We start from the raw sequence: 21,474 nt of genomic DNA, 5'->3' as shown, positions 1-21,474 counted from the left end.
AACCATTTAGATATCTTTAACAATTCAATGAAGAAGTTCTTCGTTTGTCTTCATACTTCTCCGTCTAATCTTCTTCTTCTTCGTAATATGAGTCACTTTTTTTATTTCATTTTATTAACTATTATATTTCAACATCTTAAATGTTGCTTTTTTGTATTATATTTCAGTGTTTGTATTCTATTTTATGCTATTGTTATTAATTTGTATGTTACATTTATCTATATCCTAGATTTTTTTTTTAAAAAAAATATATCTTCAATGTATCAGTATTCTCTTTTTTAGAAATATATATACTAAAAAAATATATTTTCTTAGATGTATCCATATTTTAGTTTTTTTAGAAATTAACGAATCGTCGTATCCGATTGTATTCATATCGTGTAGCTGTATTCGTGTATTCATATACTAACCTTTTATCGAAGTTTTGGACAAATATTTTATGACCTAAAATTTATTTTCTATAATTAAGCTTTTTTTTTTAAAAAAAAAATATACTTGTACTGGTCGCTGCTCGCTTGGCTCATTTCAATTCTCATGTTCTTTCTCCGTCTCTAATCCATGGCGTCACTGCCACCACACTGCCATTACTGCTCCTCTCACCACCACAAAATCTCCTATCCGGCCGATTTGATTGGTTGGAGCTTGAATTCCACTCTCCTTCCTAAAACCCTCATCATTTGCAAGAATTCGAAGAGCGAGTCGGCGTTCGAAGAGAGAAAGCAAGTTTTAGTAGACTACGACAATGGCAAGCACGAAATTCGAACTCTCGTTAATGGGCTCAGAAAACTCGATATTCCCAGGCGGTACCAGTTGCGAGTTGAGGGCGAACGATTCCAGAAGGACTGGACGGTCACTGAGGTTGTTCAAAGGATTCTGAAGTTACAACGCCATGGTGATGTCGAGGCTTTGTTAAATTGCTGGGTTGGACGATTTTCTCGAAAGAATTATCCTGCTCTTATGAAGGTATCATCGCCCTTCCTCTCTGTCTCCTTTTAACAGCTTATTGTGCAATGATTAAACTCTAATTCTTCCGACTGGTATGATTCTACAAGCTTGGTGTAAGTCAGTGTAACCATCCTGAATAAGTTCCATTTACGTTATGAAAACTTGAGTTAACAAGATTTTTGTTCTCTACTTCAAGAATTTTATTTGCGGGGAAGTATATGTATCTAAGTGAGAAAATTTTGCATTTCTCAACTCAACCGTTAATTCCTCTTGTGTAGGAGTTGACTCAAAATGGGTCCATTGAACACTGTGTACAAGTATTTGATTGGATGAAGAACCAGCGGAATTATTGTGCCCGTAACGATATCTACAATATGATGATAAGGCTGCATGCTAGACATAACCGAATAGATCAAGCGCGTGGTTTGTTTTTTGAAATGCAAAAGTGGAGGTAGGTCTTAGATTCGTCATGTATTGTTGAAGTATTGAATTATGTTTCTTATATGGTACTGTGAAAGTTTTCTTGTTGCTTTACTTGTTGTGGTGATGCCATTCTGATCTCTATTCAATTATTGTTAATTGAACAATATTTCTTTTTAGATGCAAACCTGATGTCGAGACCTACAATGCCCTAATCAATGCACATGGTAGAGCAGGCCAATGGCGTTGGGCGATGAATATAATGGATGACATGCTACGTGCTGCTGTGTGTATTTATATACTTCCCTTAAGATCTTAGTGCCTCTGACTGACTGTGAGCAACCTTCTTGTCTTTGCATTTCACTATGTTCAGATCTAGGATTTATACTGAAGTGCGAGATAGTTATTTATTTATTTAGACATCAAGTTCATCTCCTGTCGGCGTTGAGCAACCTTTGTAGCTTATTTTTATTTTTGCACACTTGATTCCTTTAGCAGCATTACTGTTTGCTTCTTGAATTGATACTTTTTAGTGTGCTTTAGTGATTAGGCTAGGTTGCTTAATGTCTTAGTGAAGTTCAGCTTCTGGCTTCTTTTGGTTGATAGTCCTATTCCTCCATCTATGAGAGGGAGGGGCATGAGGAGGAGGAGGGCTCTTTAAGGAAAGGATCAAGGGAGTTAAAGAATTTTTTATTCTGTTATTTGCAATGGGAAGCATGGCTCTGCAAAAGCTAGGGACTCGACTCCTTACACATGAATTTTTCTTCTTCTTCATTTTTCTTCCTTTTTTTAATTTTTTTTAAAAATAATTTTATTGGAATCTTTAATGGCTTGGTGGAGGGGTAAGAAAATGTTGGTTTAGGAGCTTTTTTCCTCCAAAAGAAAAAAAAAAAAATCTCAATGTGGTTATTTTATTAGAATCCAAGTGGCCAGTTTTCACGTGACCTTTATTCGGAGTATTTAGGGAAGAAGGGGGTCGATTAAGTTGCTTTTTTCTCGACTCTTGAGGTTGTAGGTGCTTTAGGAGGTATTTTGATGGTATGGAATTACCGTATAGATGTAAAGTGTCTTCTGTAGAGCTAGTTGAGGGCTCATTTTCTTTATGTTTTGTTTACCTTTCCTGATCAGGAATTAGGCTGGGCAATTTGGGTGCATAGTGTCACGGTCTTGCTTGTCCAGGGTGTGTTGTCCATGGCTGCATGCCCAAACCAACCCTTTTTTATTATGCTTTCATGTTATGTATTCCATTAGGCTAGCTAGTTTACTTTTCTTGTACTATATGGGGGTAAGACTTATCATCGTACACTTATCTTCATACCTTCATATCCGAGAGTTGTAAGATATTAAGTAGTTGTTGTCCCTTATTGCTTATAGCCTTATAACTAACTTTCTTTTCCCTAAACATGCTTTCGAACGTATGCGAAAACCTTTTCCTCTAGGCTCGTTTTCTAAAACCATTTTCTCCAAAACGGGGGGTGGAGGTTGTAAGAGTCACCCGGTGTGCTATCGACAATCCAAATTCGAATTGACTGACCTGTTTGTGAGCGAGAACAAGTGCTGCACAATCGCTTAGTAAAGCTTTCGAAGGTGCGATTGTGACAGTTGGTATCAGAGCCAAGTTGACTCGTGAAGTTGAGAAGTCTGCTACGAAACAATTAGGCAAGTCCCATGTTGACCTGTTGGTCGAGATAGATGAGCAAATGCTCTATCTAATAGAAGTCCCTAATCAGGTTTAGTTCCTAGAAAGTCGGTTACAGGAAGTTTCTGACAAGGTCGATGGAATTAATGCAGTAGTTGGCCACTTGGACGGAATGCCCGTCAAGGAATTATTAACGAGGGTTGAAATCCTAGAAGCAAAGGCTATGAGAACTGGTACATTTGAGCGTGGGGATAGCTCGATGGGCTCTGTTGTGGCGTTGCCCATATGGAGGAGCGTGGTGAGGAACTAGACAACTTGCAAAAAGCGATAATTCAGATGGTGGTTGAGGTATTCGAAGACTTTAGAGCCGCTCTCGATACTATTAGGGCAGAGATTGCGGACATTAGTGCAAGAGTAAACCTCACCATGAGAGTGATGGGAAACCAAGCTCCAGCTGGAGGTGCAGTCCAATTCAACAGGGTAAAAGTACCTGAGCCTAAGCCCTTCTATGGGATTCGTCATGCGAAAGCTCTAGAAAATTTTATCTTTGATATGAAACAGTACTTCAGAGCTACGAATACAGTTGCTGAAGAGTCAAAGATCACCTTGGCGACCATGCTCTTGGTAGAGGATGCGAAGTTATGGTGGAGGTCCTGTTTCATGGACATCGAAGAGGGTCGATGCACCATCGCCACGTGGGATAAACTGACGTAGGAATTTTGTTCTCAATTCTTCCCTCGAAAATGTTGAAATTTTGGCAAGACGTAAGCTATGAGAATTGAATCATACTGACACTATTAAGGACTATGTGAAGCAATTTGTCGGGCCATGTTGGACATACGGGATATATCCGAAAAAAACAAAGTTTTCTAGTTTGTGAAGGCTTGAAACCGTGGGAAAAAATAGAACTGTATGAATAGCGAGTACAGGACCTCCTAGCCGCATATGCAGTGGCCGGACGGTTATTTGACTTAACCGACGAACCTCGAGATGTGAGGCAACACTCGTTGCCCCCATTGAAAGAAAGTAAGAGCAACTGCCCAAGCCCACTAAGAAATAGTGGAGGAGACAGGAACACTAGTGGGGATCGTAAACCATTCCAACAGAAGACTGCAAATGCTGGTAGGGGCCCAATCAACATAATTTTTAATCGCCCCCTATCCTGTTATATATGCAAGGGGCAGCACAAGGCAAGCGAAAGCTCGAACTGAACGACCTTTAATGCCGTCGAGGCCTTGTTATGTTCAGATTCGAGAGATGGAGCTGTTCACATAGAGGACGAGACAACGCAAGCAGAAGGAAATGAAAGCCCTCAAATAGGGGCCCTGAAATTCTCGTCTGCTCTTCAAAAGAACATGGAGGATGGAAAAGGATCCCGGAAAGGGGGCCTGATGTACGTGGATGCTTGGTTTAATCAGAGATCGGCCAGGAGTACCATGATCGACTCTAGAGCCACCCATAACTTCATGTCAGAGACAGAAGCCAGGCGATTGAACCTCCATTAGGAGAGACATAGGAAAAATGAAAGTCGTGAACTCTGTCGCCTTGCCTATTACAGGAATGATAAAAGAGAGCAGTCGTTAAGTTGGGAGATTGGAATGGCCCTGCAGATTTCGTGATCATTAAGATGGATAATTTTAACGTGGAGTTGAGGATGGAATTCTTGCTTGAACACAAAGTAATACCGGTACCCCTCACTAAATGCTTAGTGATCATCGAGTCAATGCCCACCGTTGTTCAAACTAGTGTCAAACAGCCGAATGGGGTAAAAATGATCTCATCCCTTCAATTAAAGAAGGGTCTTGCCCACAAATATACCACGGAAGAGAAAGTCCCTCAAGACACTCTATGTGTCTTGGAAAAATGTCACGATGTCAAGCCAGACAGCTTACACAAGCCCCTCGCCTTCACAAAAGGGGATTGATCAAGAGATTGCTTGTGGTAGACAACCACTCGTGTCACACGCCGTAGACCACCATTATGCGAGTAAAAGTACTCAAACTCGTAACTTCGCCAGAAAATGTTCTCCAACGAAGCTCGTGCTTACATAAAGAAAGTATCGAAGCACATGAACAAGTGGGGGAAGATGAAGCGCAGACATCTGGAGTTCCAACCATGAGAAAAAGTTTGAGTCAAGTTGCACCCAGAACAATTTCGATTTCAAGGCCAAAGAGAACGCCTTGTGAGGAGCTACAAAGGACCCGTGGAAATCATCGACAAGGTCGGGAAAGCCTCTTTTCGGATTCAATTACCTTCGTGGATGGAGATTCATCTTGTCATCCACATAAATTTGAAGCCCTATCACCCCGATCATGTCGATGGACGATGTTGTGTTGTGACACGTCTGCTTGTCGTGATGAAAAACACGATAGAGTTTCTGGAAAAATGGAAGGACCTCCAAGACGAAGAAATTAGTTGGGAGCACGCTGAAGACTTCAAGACAACTGCTCTACAAATTGCTGAGTTCGAGTAGGGTTGGTTGACGAGAACGTCAACAAATTAAGTGGTGGAGAATGTCACGGTCATGCTTGTCCAGGGCGTGTTGCCCATGGCTGCATGCCCAAACCAACCCCTTTTTATTATGCTTTCATGTTATGTATTCCATTAGCCTAGCTATTTTACTTTCCTTATACTATATGGGGGCAAGACACATCATCATCATACCTTCATATCCAAGAGTTATAAGATATTAAGTTGTTGTTGTCCCTTATTACTTATAGTCTTATAATTAACTTTCTTCTCTCTAAACATGCTTTCAAACGTTTGCGAAAACCTTTCCTCTAAACCCGTTTTCTAAAACCGTTTTCTCCGAAATGGAGGTGGAGGTTGTAAGAGGCACCCGGTGTGCCATCGATGATCCAAATTCGAATTGGCTGACTTGTTCGTGGGTGAGAACAAGTGCCACACAATCGCTTAGTGAAGCTTTCGAAGGTGCGATTGTGACACCTAGCTTATGAGGTAGGGAGATGAAGGCTTTTTGGTAATGAAAAAATTGAGTGTGGGGGATTGTCTAGATCTACGAGAAAGTTTAACAAGTTTATTGAGGAGGTAGCATTGTGGACCTCCACTGATCAATGGAGATTTACATGGTCTAACTTGCATGAGAGGATGATTTATTTCGTGCTTTAATTATTGACTTGAGCCCCTATTTCATATCGAAAAGGAAAAAAAAAAGTTATTGATTTGAGTCCCTTAACTTTTGCACAAGTCCATGCCCAGATCACCATGAATAAGGTTCTTCCCCAACTCTCCCACTGTCACTTCAAAGAAATGGTGATAGAGCCATATGTTAGCAAATTTGATCGAGGATGTCCCCATCTTTCAGCATCCAATGTAAGGATGATAATAACCTCGATGGTGTTCTTCAGTGTGGTTTTGGTGTGTTTAGTTGGTAGTCTGTGTAGAAAAGAACAGTTGAAGAACATTATCAAACCACACACCATCTCTTAGTTGAAGATGTTTCTTTAATACCAAAAAGAGGTAGGAAGGACAGTCTTGAATGGAAGAAAAGCATGGGGAGGGAAGATTTTCTGGAAGGTTAAAGAGAAGAAAGAGGTTTCATGAGAGGGAGGTATCCACATTGTAAAGTAATAAAAGAGAAATTTATTATCGTGGTGTGTCAGGGATTGCAAATTATTGGGGTGGAGTGACATGCTCAAAAGCTGCAATGTTCTACAGGGGAGAGGTAGATGCATAGTTTTCTATTTGGTTGGACGATATAAGTCCTCGCTTTCCTAGTTTTAGCCTTTTTGGGATCATATTTCATTTTTTGGCAGGTCTCTGTCCCTTCTGTACAAAAGCCTGAACTTATGTGCAATATTATTTACATTAAAAATACTTAGTTACAAGATTAACTGTTCAGTTTCTATTATAGTCATTCTTGTTTATTTTCGCATATAAATAACTGTTAATGATAAAGATAATAAATAATGAATAAAGTTATGGAAAAATACTGTGAATATCATAACAATGTTAATGAATTCATGTGAATTAATTTTTAAATTTTAATTTATCAATATAGATATTGTACTATGAAAATTATTATTTCCTTATTGATGCAGATCCCTCCTAGTCGATCAACGTTTAATAATTTGATAAATGCATGTGGATCTTGTGGAAATTGGAGAGAAGCATTGAGAGTTTGCAAGAAAATGACAGACAATGGGGTTGGTCCTGATCTTGTGACCCACAATATTGTTCTATCTGCATACAAAAGTGGGGCTCAATATTCAAAAGCTTTGTCATATTTTGAATTGATGAAAGGCACAAACATTCGACCTGACACAACTACACTTAATATTGTGATTCATTGTTTGATAAAGGTTAAACAATATGGACAAGCCATTGAAATCTTTAGTTCCATGCGGGAGAAGAGGGCTGAATGTCGTCCTGATGTTGTGACATTTACAAGCATCATTCATCTTTATTCTGTTTGTGGGCAGATTGAAGATTGTAAAGCTGTATTTAGTGCAATGCTGGGGGAAGGTATAGAACCTAACATTGTTTCGTACAATGCTTTAATAAGTGCATATGCATCCCATGGGATGGATAAAGAAGCTTTTTCAGTTTTTGATGAGATGAAAAGGAGTGGTTTTCGCCCGGATGTTATATCTTATACATCTTTACTCAGTACATTTGGAAGATCTCAGCAGCCTGCTAGGGCTAGAGAAGTGTTTGATATGATGAAGAGAAATAAATGCAAACCAAATCTTGTTAGCTACAATGCACTGATAGATGCATATGGATCTAATGGCTACTTACCTCAAGCAGTTGACATCTTACGTGAGATGGAACAAGATGGAATTCATCCAAATGTTGTTTCAATATGCACCCTCTTGGCTGCTTGTGGACGATTTGGTCAAAAGGTTAATATAGATTCTGTGCTTTCGGCGGCCGAGCTTCGGGGAATTCATTTGAACACTATTGCATATAATTCAGCTATTGGGAGCTATATGAATATTGGTGAATATGAAAAGGCAATTAATTTGTATAGATCAATGAAGAACAAGAACACTAAACCAGACTCTGTCACATATACCATCTTGATAAGTAGTTGTTGTAGGATGTCAAAATATGAGGAGGCACTCTGCTTTTTCGAAGAAATGGTAGATTTAAGGATTCCTTTGTCCAAAGAGATCTACTCCTCTATGATCTGTGCCTATAGTAAGCAGGTGAGTACTCTAGCAAGACAAGAGACATCCCTCATTTAGACTACCTACCCGTCAATTGAGATAAATCTTTTATTGACTGTTTAATTTTCATACATTTCAGGGTCAACTTGTGAAAGCAGAATCTTTGTTCAATTCATTGAAGGGGAATGGTTGTTGTCCTGATTTAGTTACATATACAGCAATGATAAATGCATATAGTGCATCTGGTAGGTTTTTTCAATTCATTGATCTGATTTGACAGTATTAATAGAGGTTGTTTGATACTGAGTTTTTGTAATTTAATTTTCATATCAGAGACATGGGAACAAGCTTGCGCCTTATATCATGAAATGGAAACAAACAACATTCAACTAGATTCTATAGCATGCTCTGCTTTGATGAAAGCATTTAATAAGGGAAACCAGGCCTCCAACGTTCTTATTCTGGCAGAAATTATGAAGGAGAAGGGAATTCCTTTCAACGATGCCAATTTATTTGAAATGTTGTCAGCTTGTAGCATGTAAGTTTTTGCATGTATGTATATTACTTATTTTCTTTACACATATTTCGCTAGAATATTTGTGCTAAAAACCATTATTCTTTTCTCTTATTAATCTTGAGAGGAAGAGTTTCTTAAATAGAAAGAAATACCCAATTACAAATAAGGAAAGAATAAAATATAGCAAATATAATACAATAAGTACAATATAAAATTTCACAATAAAGGAAATAATCAACACTCCCCCTCAAGCTGGTTTGAAGATATCATTCCTAGCCAGCTTGTCAATCAACTTGTTGAATTGCCACTTTGGAAGACCTTTGGTTAACACATCTGCAATTTGCTCTGTTGTTGGGAGAAAGGGAATGCATATTATTCCTGCATCGATCTTTTCCTTTATGAAGTGTTTATCAACTTCAATATGTTTGGTCCTATCATGAAGGACTGGATTGTGGGCAATGGAAATTGCTGACTTGTTATCACAATAGATGTGTATTAGCATTGTCTGAGAGAAATTCAATTCTTCTAATAGTCTTCTTATCCATATGCCCTCACAAATACCATGGGCTAATGCCCTAAATTCTGCTTCAGCACTACTTCTTGCAACCACACTTTGTTTTTTACTTCGCCATGTAACCAGATTTCCTCCAACAAAAGAGCAATACCCCGAAGTAGATCTTCTATCAGTCATGCTTCCTGTCCAATCAACATCAGTGTAAACCTCAATGTTTAGGTGGTCATGCTTCGTGAATAATATACCTTTTCCTGGAGTACCTTTCAAATATCTCAAAATTCTATAAACTACTTCAAAGTGAACTGACCCAAGAGCATATATGAACTGACTTACTACACTAACTGCGAAAGCAATGTCAGGACGTGTGTGAGAGAGGTAATATGAGTCTCCCTACAAGCCTCTAGTACTTTTCCTTTTCTTTTACTTCTTTTTCAGTTGCAGCAACCAATTTTAAATTTTGCTCAATAGGAGTTTCTGCCATCTTGCAACCAAATAAACCTATCTCATTCAGTAGGTCAAGAATATACTTCCTCTGGTTAACAAGAATGCCATTTTTAGATCTGGCAAACTCCATTCCTAGGAAATACTTTAAGGTTTCCAGGTCCTTGATTTGAAAATCATTAGCAAGGTTTTTCTTCAAGATATTCAGTCCTGTCTCATCATTACCTGTAAGAATGATATCATCAACATACACTATCAAAACGACCAACTTACCACTTCTAGTATGTTTATAGAACATAGTATGATTAGCTTGACTTTGACTGAATCCATAGCTTGTGGCTGCCTTTCCAAACCGTTCAAATGCTCTGGGAGATTGTTTAAGCCCATATAATGATTTCTTTAACTTGCACACTTTGTTAATCCTGAGATCCACCTCAAAACTTGGTGGCAAGTCCATAAAAATCTCTTCTTCAAGGTCCCCATTGAGAAAGGCATTCTTCACATCAAGTTGATAAAGTGGCCAATCAAAATTAACTGCCACAGACAACAGGATTCTAATAGAATTAATTTTAGTTACTGGAGCAAATGTTTCTTGATAATCAATGTCATAGGTCTGAGTGAACCCCTTGGCAACCAATCTGGCCTTGTACCTTTCAATACTACCATCAGCTTTACATTTTACCGTGAATACTCATTTGCATCCCACTGTCTTCTTATCTTTTGGTAGTTTGACTACGTTCCATGTGCAATTTTTTTCAGTGCATTGAACTCTTCCATCACTGCTAATTTCCAATTCAAATCATTTAGGGCTTCCTGTATATTCCTTGGAACAAATAGGTTGGTTATCTTGGATGTGAAGGCTTTATGACAGACGGACAATCTATGATAAGAAAGATAGTTTTCAATGGGATATTTGGTGCATTTATAAGTACCTTTCCTATGGGCAATTGGAATATCAAGATCAGAGACATCAAGTAAAGGATTAAAAGGAGATGAAGAACTAGGAGAAATAGGAGTAGAGTGTCTAATACCTGGATCTTCAGGATCATTCATCGGAGTATTTGATTGGTTCTGTGATAAGTCAATTGTCTGATCTCGGACTCTTTGAGTCAAATTTCTACTAGTATAAACCTGAAGTTCAGGATTTCGACTTGTAGAGTCATTTTGTAGTGTTTCTCCCCCTGAAGAACTCTCCATACTTGGTATCGTAGGACTAGACTCATAATGGTAGGACCACTGATGTTTGGGAGAGATAAAGTATCCCAAAAATTATCTTAAAGGTTAGATATCTCCCCCTGAAGAAAATTTGGGCCAAAAAAAGGTTGATTTTCCAAAAAAGACACATCCATACTCTCAAAATACTTGTGGGTCAAAGGATCAAAACATTTGTAAGCTTTCTTATGAGAAATATAGCCTACAAAAATGCATTCAGTGGCTCGAGGATCAAGCTTAGTTCGAGAAAGAGGAGAAGTATAGACATAAGCAGTACACCCAAACAATTTAATTGGTAAATCAGAAGACAGCCGGTTATTAGGAAAAAACTCATTGAAGTGATTAAGAGGAGTTTTAAAATTCAAAACCTTAGATGGCATTCGATTGATCAGATATGCAGCTGTAAGAACGGCATCACCCCACAAATATTTTGGAACATTCATAGAGAACATAAGGGCACGAGCAACGTCAAGTGTCTACTCTTTCGCTCAGCAATGCCATTCTGCTGAGGCGTGTCACGACACGTAGCTTGATGAAAAATGCCCTTTTCTTGCAAAAAAATTGGTTAATTGTTCATTGAAATATTCAGTGCCGTTATCAGAGTGAAGAATTCGAATTTTAGTTTGAAATTGAGTCTCTATCATATTGTAAAACCGAACAAAAACCTCTTTTACCACTATGAGTTAAAACTTTAGACGGACCCCAAACATTAGTACGAATTAAGGAAAAAGGTGATGAAGCCTTGTATGGTTTAGGCAAATAGGTGGATCGATGATGTTTGGCAAAAATGCAACTTTCACATTGAAAAACTGAACAATCAAATCCTTTAAATAAATCGGGAAACAAATTCTTTAAATAAAAGAAATTTGATGCCCTAATCTACGATGCCAAAGCATGATAGTTTCTTTAACAGAAGGAGAATAAACACTACTCAAGCCCTGAACTTTTTTATGACTAGCAGAAACTTCATCAAAGTAATAGAGATCATCAATCATCCTAGCACGTGCTAGGATGATTGATGATCAACAAGTTACAAGCTAATTTTGGAACATGAAGGACATAACGTAATATAAGTTTTGTAGTCAAAGGAATAGTTCCTTTTCCTGCAATAGAGGTGAAGCTGCCATCGAAAAATGCGAATTTTTTCATTGCAATACACAGGAGAATATGATTCAAATAAACAAGAGGAACTGGCCATATGATCAGAAGCTCCAGAGTCTATAATCCATGGAGATGAATTAAGGCAAGAGAGAACTTGAGGACAAGTACCTGATTGTGCCAAGGAAACACTAGGATTATCAGATGATGAATTGGTCTGTAGCAGCTTTAGAATTTGATCAATTTGCTCTTTGTTAAACGGGTTGGAGTCAACAACATTAGCATTAGAGGCATGTTGCTTAGAACTTTTCCAATTCGCAGGTTTTCCATAAAGTTTCCAACAAGTTTCACATGTATGTTGAGGTTTATTGCAATGGTCGCAAACTCGAATGATTGGTACCTTAGTGTCCGACATATCGTTGAAAAAAGGAAACCCAGAATACAAAATCAGTAGATTTGAAAAAAAAACAACACAAAAGCTTAAAAGAACCAGCAACTAGAAAAATTCTAGCTGACGGACAGCGGTAACCGGTCGGCAGAAGACTGGGTTTTTTCTAGGGTTTCAAAAAGAAAAAAAATAGGTTTTTTTTTTTTTTGGTTTTTAGGGTTTAAAATTTTTTGTTGCTCTGATACCATGCTAAAAACCATTATTCTTTTCTCTTATTAATCTTAGGAGGAAATGGTTTCTTAAATAGAAGAAATACTCAATTACAAATAAGGAAAGAATAAAATAATTATAAATAAGGAAAGAATAAGATATAGCAAATATAATACAATAAGTACAATATAAAATTTCACAATAAAGGAAATAATCAACAATTCTTTGTTACTTCACTGCCCTTCAGTAGAAAATTTATTGAGCATTTGGTTTGGTTGATCAAGTAGACTCCCCTTGATCCTTGTAATCCTCCGAAAAGAACAGAATTGTTTGGCTGGATGAAGTGATCTGACTGGGTGGTATAGCTGTGAATGTTTACTAAGTTGAATGTTTCGAGAATTCAGGCATTTAAGAGGCTTGGTCTCTTCTTAACTCTTTTAACATTTTTCTTAGGTTTTCGTACTCTACCTCACGTACATGTATCAACTGCCCGTTCACTCATTTAACTTCCCAACGAATTTTTTGCTCATAAACAACCCTCTTAACTGGCACTAAAGGCTATTACAGTTAATGTCTAGCTAACTACCCTTCATTTGTTTTCAATTGTATGGACTCTCTCCACCCCCAGTCCAGAGTCTTACACTAAGAAAAGGACTCCCCTCCACTATGTCTAGCATTATCAAATTATCTAGGCGGCGTAGTTTTCCCATCATCCTCAAATTTTTAACATGATTACCACTTATGATTACAGTTGTAAAGAATCATTACAACTTTGTCAGAGGCATCCCAGTTTGCTTTGGATCATTTGGGCACATAAGGTTTTCAGGTTTACTTGTTATGTTCATTCTTTCACTAAGAAACTATTTACTGAACTGTATATGCAGACTACGAGATTGGAGGAAAGCAACTGATTTAATAAATCTTATGGAGCCCTCTTTTCATCTTGTTTCACTTGGGACTATTAACCATCTTCTGCAGTTTCTGGGAAAAAGTGGAAAGACGGAGATTATGATGAAGGTAATTGGAAAATAAAAGTGTATATGTATATTATTTTTATTGGTTAATGTTGGGAGTTTAGCAAAATTCTCTACACATTCTTTCACTTCAGTTTTCTTTTTCCCTTTCCGGATCATCTAAAGTATGATATCTATGAACATGATTTAGATATGGCAACTGTTTGTATCCTTGTAATCTGTTGAACTCAGATATTTTATCCCCAACTACAGCTGTTCTACAGATTCGTGGCATTGGGATCCAGTGTCAATATTAGTACTTACTCAATCTTGTTGAAGAACCTTTTGTCTGCTGGAAAGTGGAGAAAATACATTGAGGTACGCTTTATATTTCGATAACATGACATTTCAAAGCCCTTAAAACTGTTCATACTAATATATATCCATGGCTATTGACTATAGAAGTTGTCTATTACTTGGACATTAGTTGTCTCATGTTTTTTTTTCCCCTGATATCTCAGTAGTACTACTAAAGCAACTTGTTAGCAAGCCTAGACTTTGGAGCAGTGCCATAAGAATGATTAGTCCTTTGTCTATACATGATAGTCTAAATTCTTTTGAATCTTTAGTTTAGATACCAAGAGTTATGGTTTCTAAAGCAGGATGAAACGTTTGAATGTATAATGCAAATTGATGTGGTGAAAGAGGTTCACACGGTGTCTAATTCAGTACATTTTCTTTTTTGGAAATGTCTTTTGGCCTAAAAAGTCTTTTATTTATTTATTTATTTTAAATATTTAATGAAATGTTTTGTCTCTATCTCTTTGTTTTTTGTTTTGTTTTTTTTTGTTTCTTTTTTAGAGAAAATCCAAACAGTGCAACTGTTTTTTAGTCTGTGGAGTTTGGTACGATTTTGGTTAGCACCTTCACCCTTTAATTAAGTTTTTGCTTTCTATTAATATATAAATAGAGAATCATTGAACTCGCCGACATTTGATTCCATTGAATAACATGACACGACTTTTAAGTTTTTTCATCATAATCCCAGCTAGGAATATAGAAAATTTAAACAAACTTATGTACAGGTATTGCAGTGGATGAATGATGCTGGAATTAAACCCTCTGTTGCAATGTACAATGACATCTTGAACTTTGCACACAATTGTGGTGGTGCTGAGTGTGCTGCTGTCATCAAAGAAAGAGTTGGTATGCGGTTGTGTATTTCTGCAATTAGTTTTTTATTTTAACGAGAAACCAAGAATGAATTAAAAAAATATAAGTTAGCCAAAAATATTACAGCATTGTTGAGGATAATAAATAAAGGATAGGCGTTGAACTTGAACCTAGACGTAATCCAAACCTTCCCAGTACATCTCTGCCCCCTTCTTTCTTCTCTGAAGCTAAATGTTCATTGTTTCACGGACTAATGAAAAAAAAAGATTGTTCTCTGCAAGGTGACTTCTATAACTAATCATACAAAGGCTAAAAAGTTATGAATTAAAATAACATTTTGGCGAACTTATGATGGAGCATGAGGATGTTACCCTATGAAATTGAAAGTAGAGATGATAAGACAAATAGTTATATAATTTTCAGTTATTTCAGGTAGGTTGGGTGGAGTTGAGTTGAGTTGTCACCATCTTTAAATGTGTAATTGGTTGTTAATAATTGAAACCTTCATTTAGTTTCACTATAATGTTACCATTTATCGATCTTGTAGCGATCTTTTGCTCCACAATGCAGAATCTCTAAGAAGATAGCCTGGAGCAAACCCTGAAATCGTATCCTTCCATTTTATCCAGACAAGGCTTTGCGGATGCAGCAATCCACTCGAAAGTCGTGATTTTGCCATCAAAGTATGTAGCTGGAATTTGTCTGCATTTATCAAGGATGGCTCAGTCTAACACTTCTTATGTAGCTGCAGCAGTGTCTCATGTTTTTGTTACACAATATGTGAGATAGGAGAGTTAACTTTTTACCTCGAGGTCGATAGTACACTATGCTAGTCGAGTTAGTATAATCGAGTTAGTGTTCATTTCAACAGTATCTCATGTCTATAGCTTAAGTTGTTAACCCTTTCAATGAAAGGTTATGATTAGTCAAGATTTGATAGTTGTAATAAAATCTTTTATATTTAAGGGGGTGTTTGATAAATGGGTATGAGTTGAGTTGAGTTGGGTGGGTATTTATTACCCATGTTTGTTAAGCCCATAAAGAAAACCTATGGGTTATTAAAACCCCTTTTTTACCCACTCAAAACTCTCATCTTTTATCCCCTCAAAACTAGGACCTTTTATATTAATATGATTGTTTTTAAAACTTATTATATTAGAGAAATATTAGACCTTTTATATTAGAGAAATATTGTTGTTTTGCTAGAAGTCGAGGGTTGAGGATTGGATTAATTTAGAGGTCAAACGTTGAGAACTCGATGAATAAAGAAAAACTTAGAAACAATGTATATTAGGGTTGTCGTAGGTTGAAGTTTCAACATAAATAACTCGACAAACAAAAAAAAAACTTGGAAACAATATGTATAAAGGGTTGTACATAAGTCGAAACTTCAACCCTGTATAAGTGAAATCTCGCTAAGTTTGTGATGGGGATCTCGCTCTAGAAGGAAATTTCGCTAGAAATGTGGGTTGAATCTCGCTATGCAAGGAAATCTCGCTAGAAATGTGGGTTGAATCTTGCTAATTTTGTGATGAAGATCTCGCTCTAGAAGGAAATCTCGCTAGAAATATCAACTGTTGAAATGCAGAGCACACACATGGGTAGACTTGCATCGTGGCAAAATGAGAAGTATGAGCTAAGAGCGAGATCGTTGAGAGTGAGATCAGCGAGATCGTTGAGAGTGAGATCAGCGAGATCGTTGAGAGCGAGATCATTGAGATCGAGACCAACGAGATCATTGGGAGCAAGATTTTGAGCGAGAAAGTGGGAGAGAGCGAGATTAGAGAGAGCAAGACCAGCGAGAAAGTTGGAGAGAGTTAGAGTGGAGAGAGCGAGATTTTAAGTGAGAAAGTGGGAGAGAGCGAGAGTGAAGAGAGCGAGAAAGTGGGAGGGAGAGCGAGAGTGGAGAGAGTGAGAGCAGCCTCGTGAGCGATATCCTTCTCATGAGCGAATCTCGCTAATTTTGTGATGAGGATCTCGCTCTAAAAGGAAATCTCGCTAGAAATGAGGATCTCGCTTATGAAGATCCTCATGAGCGAGATCCTCATTGTTTTTTGTTTTTTTTTTTAATGAAAATATGTTATTTCTATTTACTTGACTTTACTATTTGTATTTACTTGGCTTTACTACCAACGTGGCAGCTACTTACTTTCAACTAACACTCAAATTAATTTCACTCTTTAATTAATGAGGTTAAATTAATTTCACTCTTTAATAAATGCATCCAACTCTATCCAACAACCACTTCTTTCTCCCTCTTCTATTTATAGATGACTTCTCACTCATACATTTTATATTTCCACTGTCTTTCTCCACTAAAAAAGGTATGCTTTTGTTGGTTACTCTTTAGTTCAATTTTTTTTTTTTTGTTGGTTACTTCTTAGTTCAATTTATTTAATTTTATTTCTAATCTAACTATCATTATTTTGTGTTTCTTGTGGGGTCTAAACTAATTGCACAAATCATTCCTAATTAGTTTGAGGAGGTTTGTTATTTTGAGAGAGTCTCTCCCTTTTTTTTAGGACTTATTTTTTTTTTTTTTATGAAAATATGTTATTTGTTAATTGTTGGTCATATTTTTTTGAAATACTAGTTCACAATTTTTTTTTATTAATGGTTGGCGACATTATATTTTTTAATCTGATACTTCTCAAATTTTTTATAAATTATGGGTGAAATAGTACTATTATGTAATTTTTTTTAATCTAATAATAAGTTCATTTCAATGGGTGAAAAACAATGAGGATCTAGCTCATGAGGAGGATCTCGCTTATGAAGAGCGAGATCCTCCTCATGAGCGAGATCTTTCTCATGAGCGAGATTCTCATTGGGAAATAACACCATAAATCTAAACTATAACCCAATATGCTTAATACTGACGCTTGACATCGTTTGCTATTCTTTCTTAATCATGAAACATAATCCGCCAAATACCTTACCCTTTCAGGAATAACTTGTGTATCCATTTCCCTATAAAGATGGATACTGTTGAAGACCACTTTTCGATCATGAGAATTATTTTGCACTCTCAAATACAGTTGTTCATAACACTAATCACGTTATTGAACAACTACCGAAGGATAGAGAGACAATCGACATATGCTAGGCACTGCATTAGGCAGTTGACTTTTTTTCGCCTAATTTACGAGAGTGACTTGGCATGTCGTGAAAGCACTCGAATGGATAGACGTACCTTTACGATTCTATGTAATATGCTACGGTCGACTGGTTATTTGGAACCAATAAGATGTATGGACGTTGAAGAGATGGTTGTGATATTCCTACACATTCTTGCACACGATGTCAAGAATCGAGTGGTACGTAGAAACTTTTCGAGGTCTGGTGAGACAGTTTCGAGATATTTCAACGCAGCTCTTAGGGCAGTCTTACAACTTCACACAGTTTTGTTAAGAAAACCAGAACCGATCACAAATACATGCACCGATGGAAGATGGAAGTGGTTTCAGGTACAAAAAGTACTCAATTTTTTACATGAATATGTCATAAATATGCATACAACGATAGATTTTTTTTTTTTTTTAATTCATTCTGATCACTTGAGAAAAACAGAATTGTCTAGATGCATTAGACGACACATACATTAAAGTGAATGTTAGTGTCGTCGATCGACCTCGATATAGGACGAGAAAGGGAGAAATTGCCACAAACGTTCTTGCGGTGTGTGATCAAAATGGGGAGTTCGTCTTCGTTTTGCCAGGTTGGGAAGGGTCTGCAGCCGATTCAAGAGTTCTTAGGGATGCGGTTTCGCGACCGTATGGATTGAGGGTTCCAAAGGGTATTATAATAACCGTATACGTTATTTAAACACGTGTACCTGCCACAACACATGTGCATGACATTTCGAAACGTGTACAGGATACTATTACCTATGTAATGCTGGATACCCCAATGCTGAAGGATTCTTGGCACCGTACAGAAGGGAACGATACCATCATTGGCGTGGAGTAGGAAACGCACCGACAACTGCAATAGAATTTTTCAACATGAAACATTCTTCAGCAAGGAACGTTATCGAGCGAGCATTTGGGTTGCTAAAGGAGCGGTGGGCTATTCTTAGGGGAAAATCATTCTACCCAATACAAGTCCAATGTCGAACAATGACTGCATGTTGCCTTATTCACAACTTGATCACAAAGGAGATGGGAATCGGTGCAATGCTTGACGTGCCGATGAGGAGAATTCTGCATCAGTTGGTTTTGATGGGGATCATATTGATGTTGAATCATCAGAGGAATGGACCAAGTTTAGGGATGACTTAGCAGTCGAAATGTTTACTCAATGGCAAAGAGTCTGATTATTCAATGTTCATTGCTTACTTTTCTTTTACTATTGAATAAAATTTAATTATGGAACATTCCATGTATGTCGTGAAAATGTTTTGTGCCAAGACTCTGTGTGAACAAGTTAAATTGGAACATATAATTTCAGCAGTTTATCCTTTGTTTGTGCATGTGTTTAATTTATAGCATCTTTTAATTCAACAAACGTATGCATGCAGCATAATGGCAGGTAATGGTAAAAGGTCTAAACACGTATGGTCGAAGGTGGAGGACGCTAAGTTGGTGGAAGCTTTATTGTATTTGGTGGAGACCGGTTGGAGGTCCGATAATGGGACGTTTCGACCAGGATACCTACAACACTTATAGCGAATTCTGCATGAGAAAGTGCCTGGGTGCGCACTGAATCAGAACACCATTGAGTGCAAGGTGAGGAGTCTGAAGAAACAATACAACGCAGTATCAGAGATGTTAAGTCAGTCGGGGTTCGGTTGGAACGAGGAGTTCAAATGTGTCCAGGTCGAGAGGGAGATTTTCGATCTTTAGGTTCGGGTAAGATTCTAGAAAAAAAATGTACGGATACGTGTTATAATATAAATATTAATAATGTGTATGTGTATCAATGCAGAGTCATCCCAATGCGAAGGGGATGTGGAACAAGACATTCCCACATTACGATGACCTCTCCACCGTATTTGAGAAAGACAGAGCAATAGGGCAATCAAGTGAGGACCCATACGTGATGGCGACGAATGCATTCAGAGAGTTTGAAGATGAGATTCGACTTGGATCACAGGACTATCACACCCCTGAGGTTCGCCAGACAGAATCACCATTAAATCAAGATGAAATAGATGAAGAGCTAGCAGAGCAATCTACAGGTAGAGCGAGTGTACCTACCGAGTCATCTCGAGGCAATAAGAGGAAGAGGTCATCATTCCAAGCTGAAATGATCGACATCATGAGATCGACTGTTGAAATGTAGAGCACACACATGGGTAGACTTGCATCGTGACAAAAGGAGAAGTATGAGTTGGAGTTCGGGCGTCGGAAGGAAGTAGTAAATGCCATATACAGCATTGATGGCCTGGATGAGAATGATCAGGTCATCCTTATTGACCTCGTTGTCACAGACATTCAGAAGACAGATTGCTTCCTTGCAGTACCAGAACACGCACGAAAGAGGTACTGCCTCCGTCTACTAGGAAGAAACATGTAGACTGACCACACCCTTATATTTTGTTTATAGTTCTTTTGGATAACAGCAAATGGACAATGGACTGTCATGTCAAAAAGAATGATAACTTTTGCATACTTGAAAATATGTAATTTTTGTGTTTGTAAATATAACTAATATTATAAGTATCGAAAAGAATATATATTTTGTGAATTTTTTTTGGATATATATATACATACAAATGTTCAATATGAAATATATATACATACAATATACAATATACAATATACCAATTAATTGAGCAGCAATATGAAATATATTTTGTTGGTATGTTTTACTGATTGAAGAGAATTAGAATTATTACAGTTTTTGAAAAGAATATATGAAAAATAATCTATTATGTTCTACAAATTGAGAAAAAAAATTGAGATCGTCCAGTTTATATCATAAATGATTTGAGAAAATACGTGTATATTTGAAAATTAATCAACAATAGCAAAACATAAAACTAAAAAAATAAAAGAATGAAATAAAAAATAAACAGGAAAAAATAGAACTAATCTCATTCACAAAAAAATTACATCAGATTCTCCAACTCAACTCTGCACAACAAACACAGACAATAATTACCAACTCAACTCAACTCTGCACAATAAATACAGACAATAATTACCAACTCAACTCAACTCTGCACAACAAACACGGACAATTTAACTCCCCAAATAATTTAACTCTCCATATAATAATTATCAACTCAACTCTCTACTTTTATCACATACCAAACACACCCTAAATAAAAAATAATGTCTAAATGCAAGGGCTCTCTCTCCAAATAAGCTCATTTTTCACTTGTGAAATCTATGGTTTTGGGGACATCCAATCTTTCTGCTTGATATGATTTTTTTAATTAATTAATTATTTTTTCAATGAGTCTTTAGAGTTATTCAAAGACTTCTTGATTGCTAACACATCTCAATTGAGTTACATTCACTTCAAGATGTGATATTTATATAACTCCACAAATTAAATGGTAACACTAGTTAAACTAAAGAGAAGTTAAACTAAAGAGGGTGGTATTTATTGGTTTACAGTTTTTAAGTATTTACCCGCTTTAACTTACTAGCTTAATCGGTGTCAAAGAAGGAACTTTTCGAATCCAGTTTCTCGAATTATTATTTTCATTCACAGTTTCAATAATAGTTCATATATACTTCCATAGTACACATTGCCCAACAAATTAGACCATTGTACAAATATTGTTTTTTTAATGTTATTTTAATAAGTAATGAAAAAAATAAGAAATTTTTTTTTGACAAAAATAGGATTGGGGAATCGTGGATCGGTACACGATTATGGA

General features: G+C 37.0%; 1 protein-coding gene across 3 annotated transcripts; it reads left to right on the top strand.

Annotated features, from left to right (window-relative positions):
• Nucleotides 1-508: 508 nt before the first annotated feature.
• Nucleotides 509-15,623, top strand: LOC120090262 (pentatricopeptide repeat-containing protein At2g41720). Of its 3 annotated transcripts, none has more exons than XM_039047827.1 (10): nt 509-963; nt 1,224-1,396; nt 1,546-1,651; nt 7,066-8,175; nt 8,276-8,381; nt 8,470-8,674; nt 13,401-13,533; nt 13,743-13,847; nt 14,555-14,675; nt 15,190-15,623. In XM_039047827.1, the coding sequence occupies exons 1-10, from the start codon at nt 559-561 to the stop codon at nt 15,219-15,221; spliced, it is 2,496 nt and encodes an 831-aa protein (XP_038903755.1). In that variant the 5' UTR covers nt 509-558; the 3' UTR covers nt 15,222-15,623. The 3 variants fall into 3 exon arrangements, 2 of the variants coding, with proteins under 2 accessions (XP_038903755.1, XP_038903756.1); XM_039047828.1 differs by having other exon boundaries at nt 510-963; nt 15,213-15,623; XR_005485491.1 differs by lacking the exons at nt 14,555-14,675; nt 15,190-15,623 and having other exon boundaries at nt 13,268-13,533.
• The last annotated feature ends 5,851 nt before the right edge of the window (nt 15,624-21,474 follow it).

Source organism: Benincasa hispida, chromosome 11, assembly GCF_009727055.1.
Source record: "Benincasa hispida cultivar B227 chromosome 11, ASM972705v1, whole genome shotgun sequence".
Taxonomy (NCBI): domain Eukaryota; kingdom Viridiplantae; phylum Streptophyta; class Magnoliopsida; order Cucurbitales; family Cucurbitaceae; genus Benincasa; species Benincasa hispida.
This window is presented reverse-complemented; position numbering and strand designations above follow the sequence as displayed.

Bases quoted from the DNA above. Each gene is read 5' to 3' on its own strand.
- LOC120090262 (XM_039047827.1), top strand. From the start codon at position 559: ATGGCGTCACTGCCACCACACTGCCATTACTGCTCCTCTCACCACCAC. The intron at 1,397-1,545 runs GTAGGTCTTAGA...ATTTCTTTTTAG, and splicing joins TTTGAAATGCAAAAGTGGAG to ATGCAAACCTGATGTCGAGA. The intron at 8,675-13,400 runs GTAAGTTTTTGC...CTGTATATGCAG, and splicing joins ATGTTGTCAGCTTGTAGCAT to ACTACGAGATTGGAGGAAAG.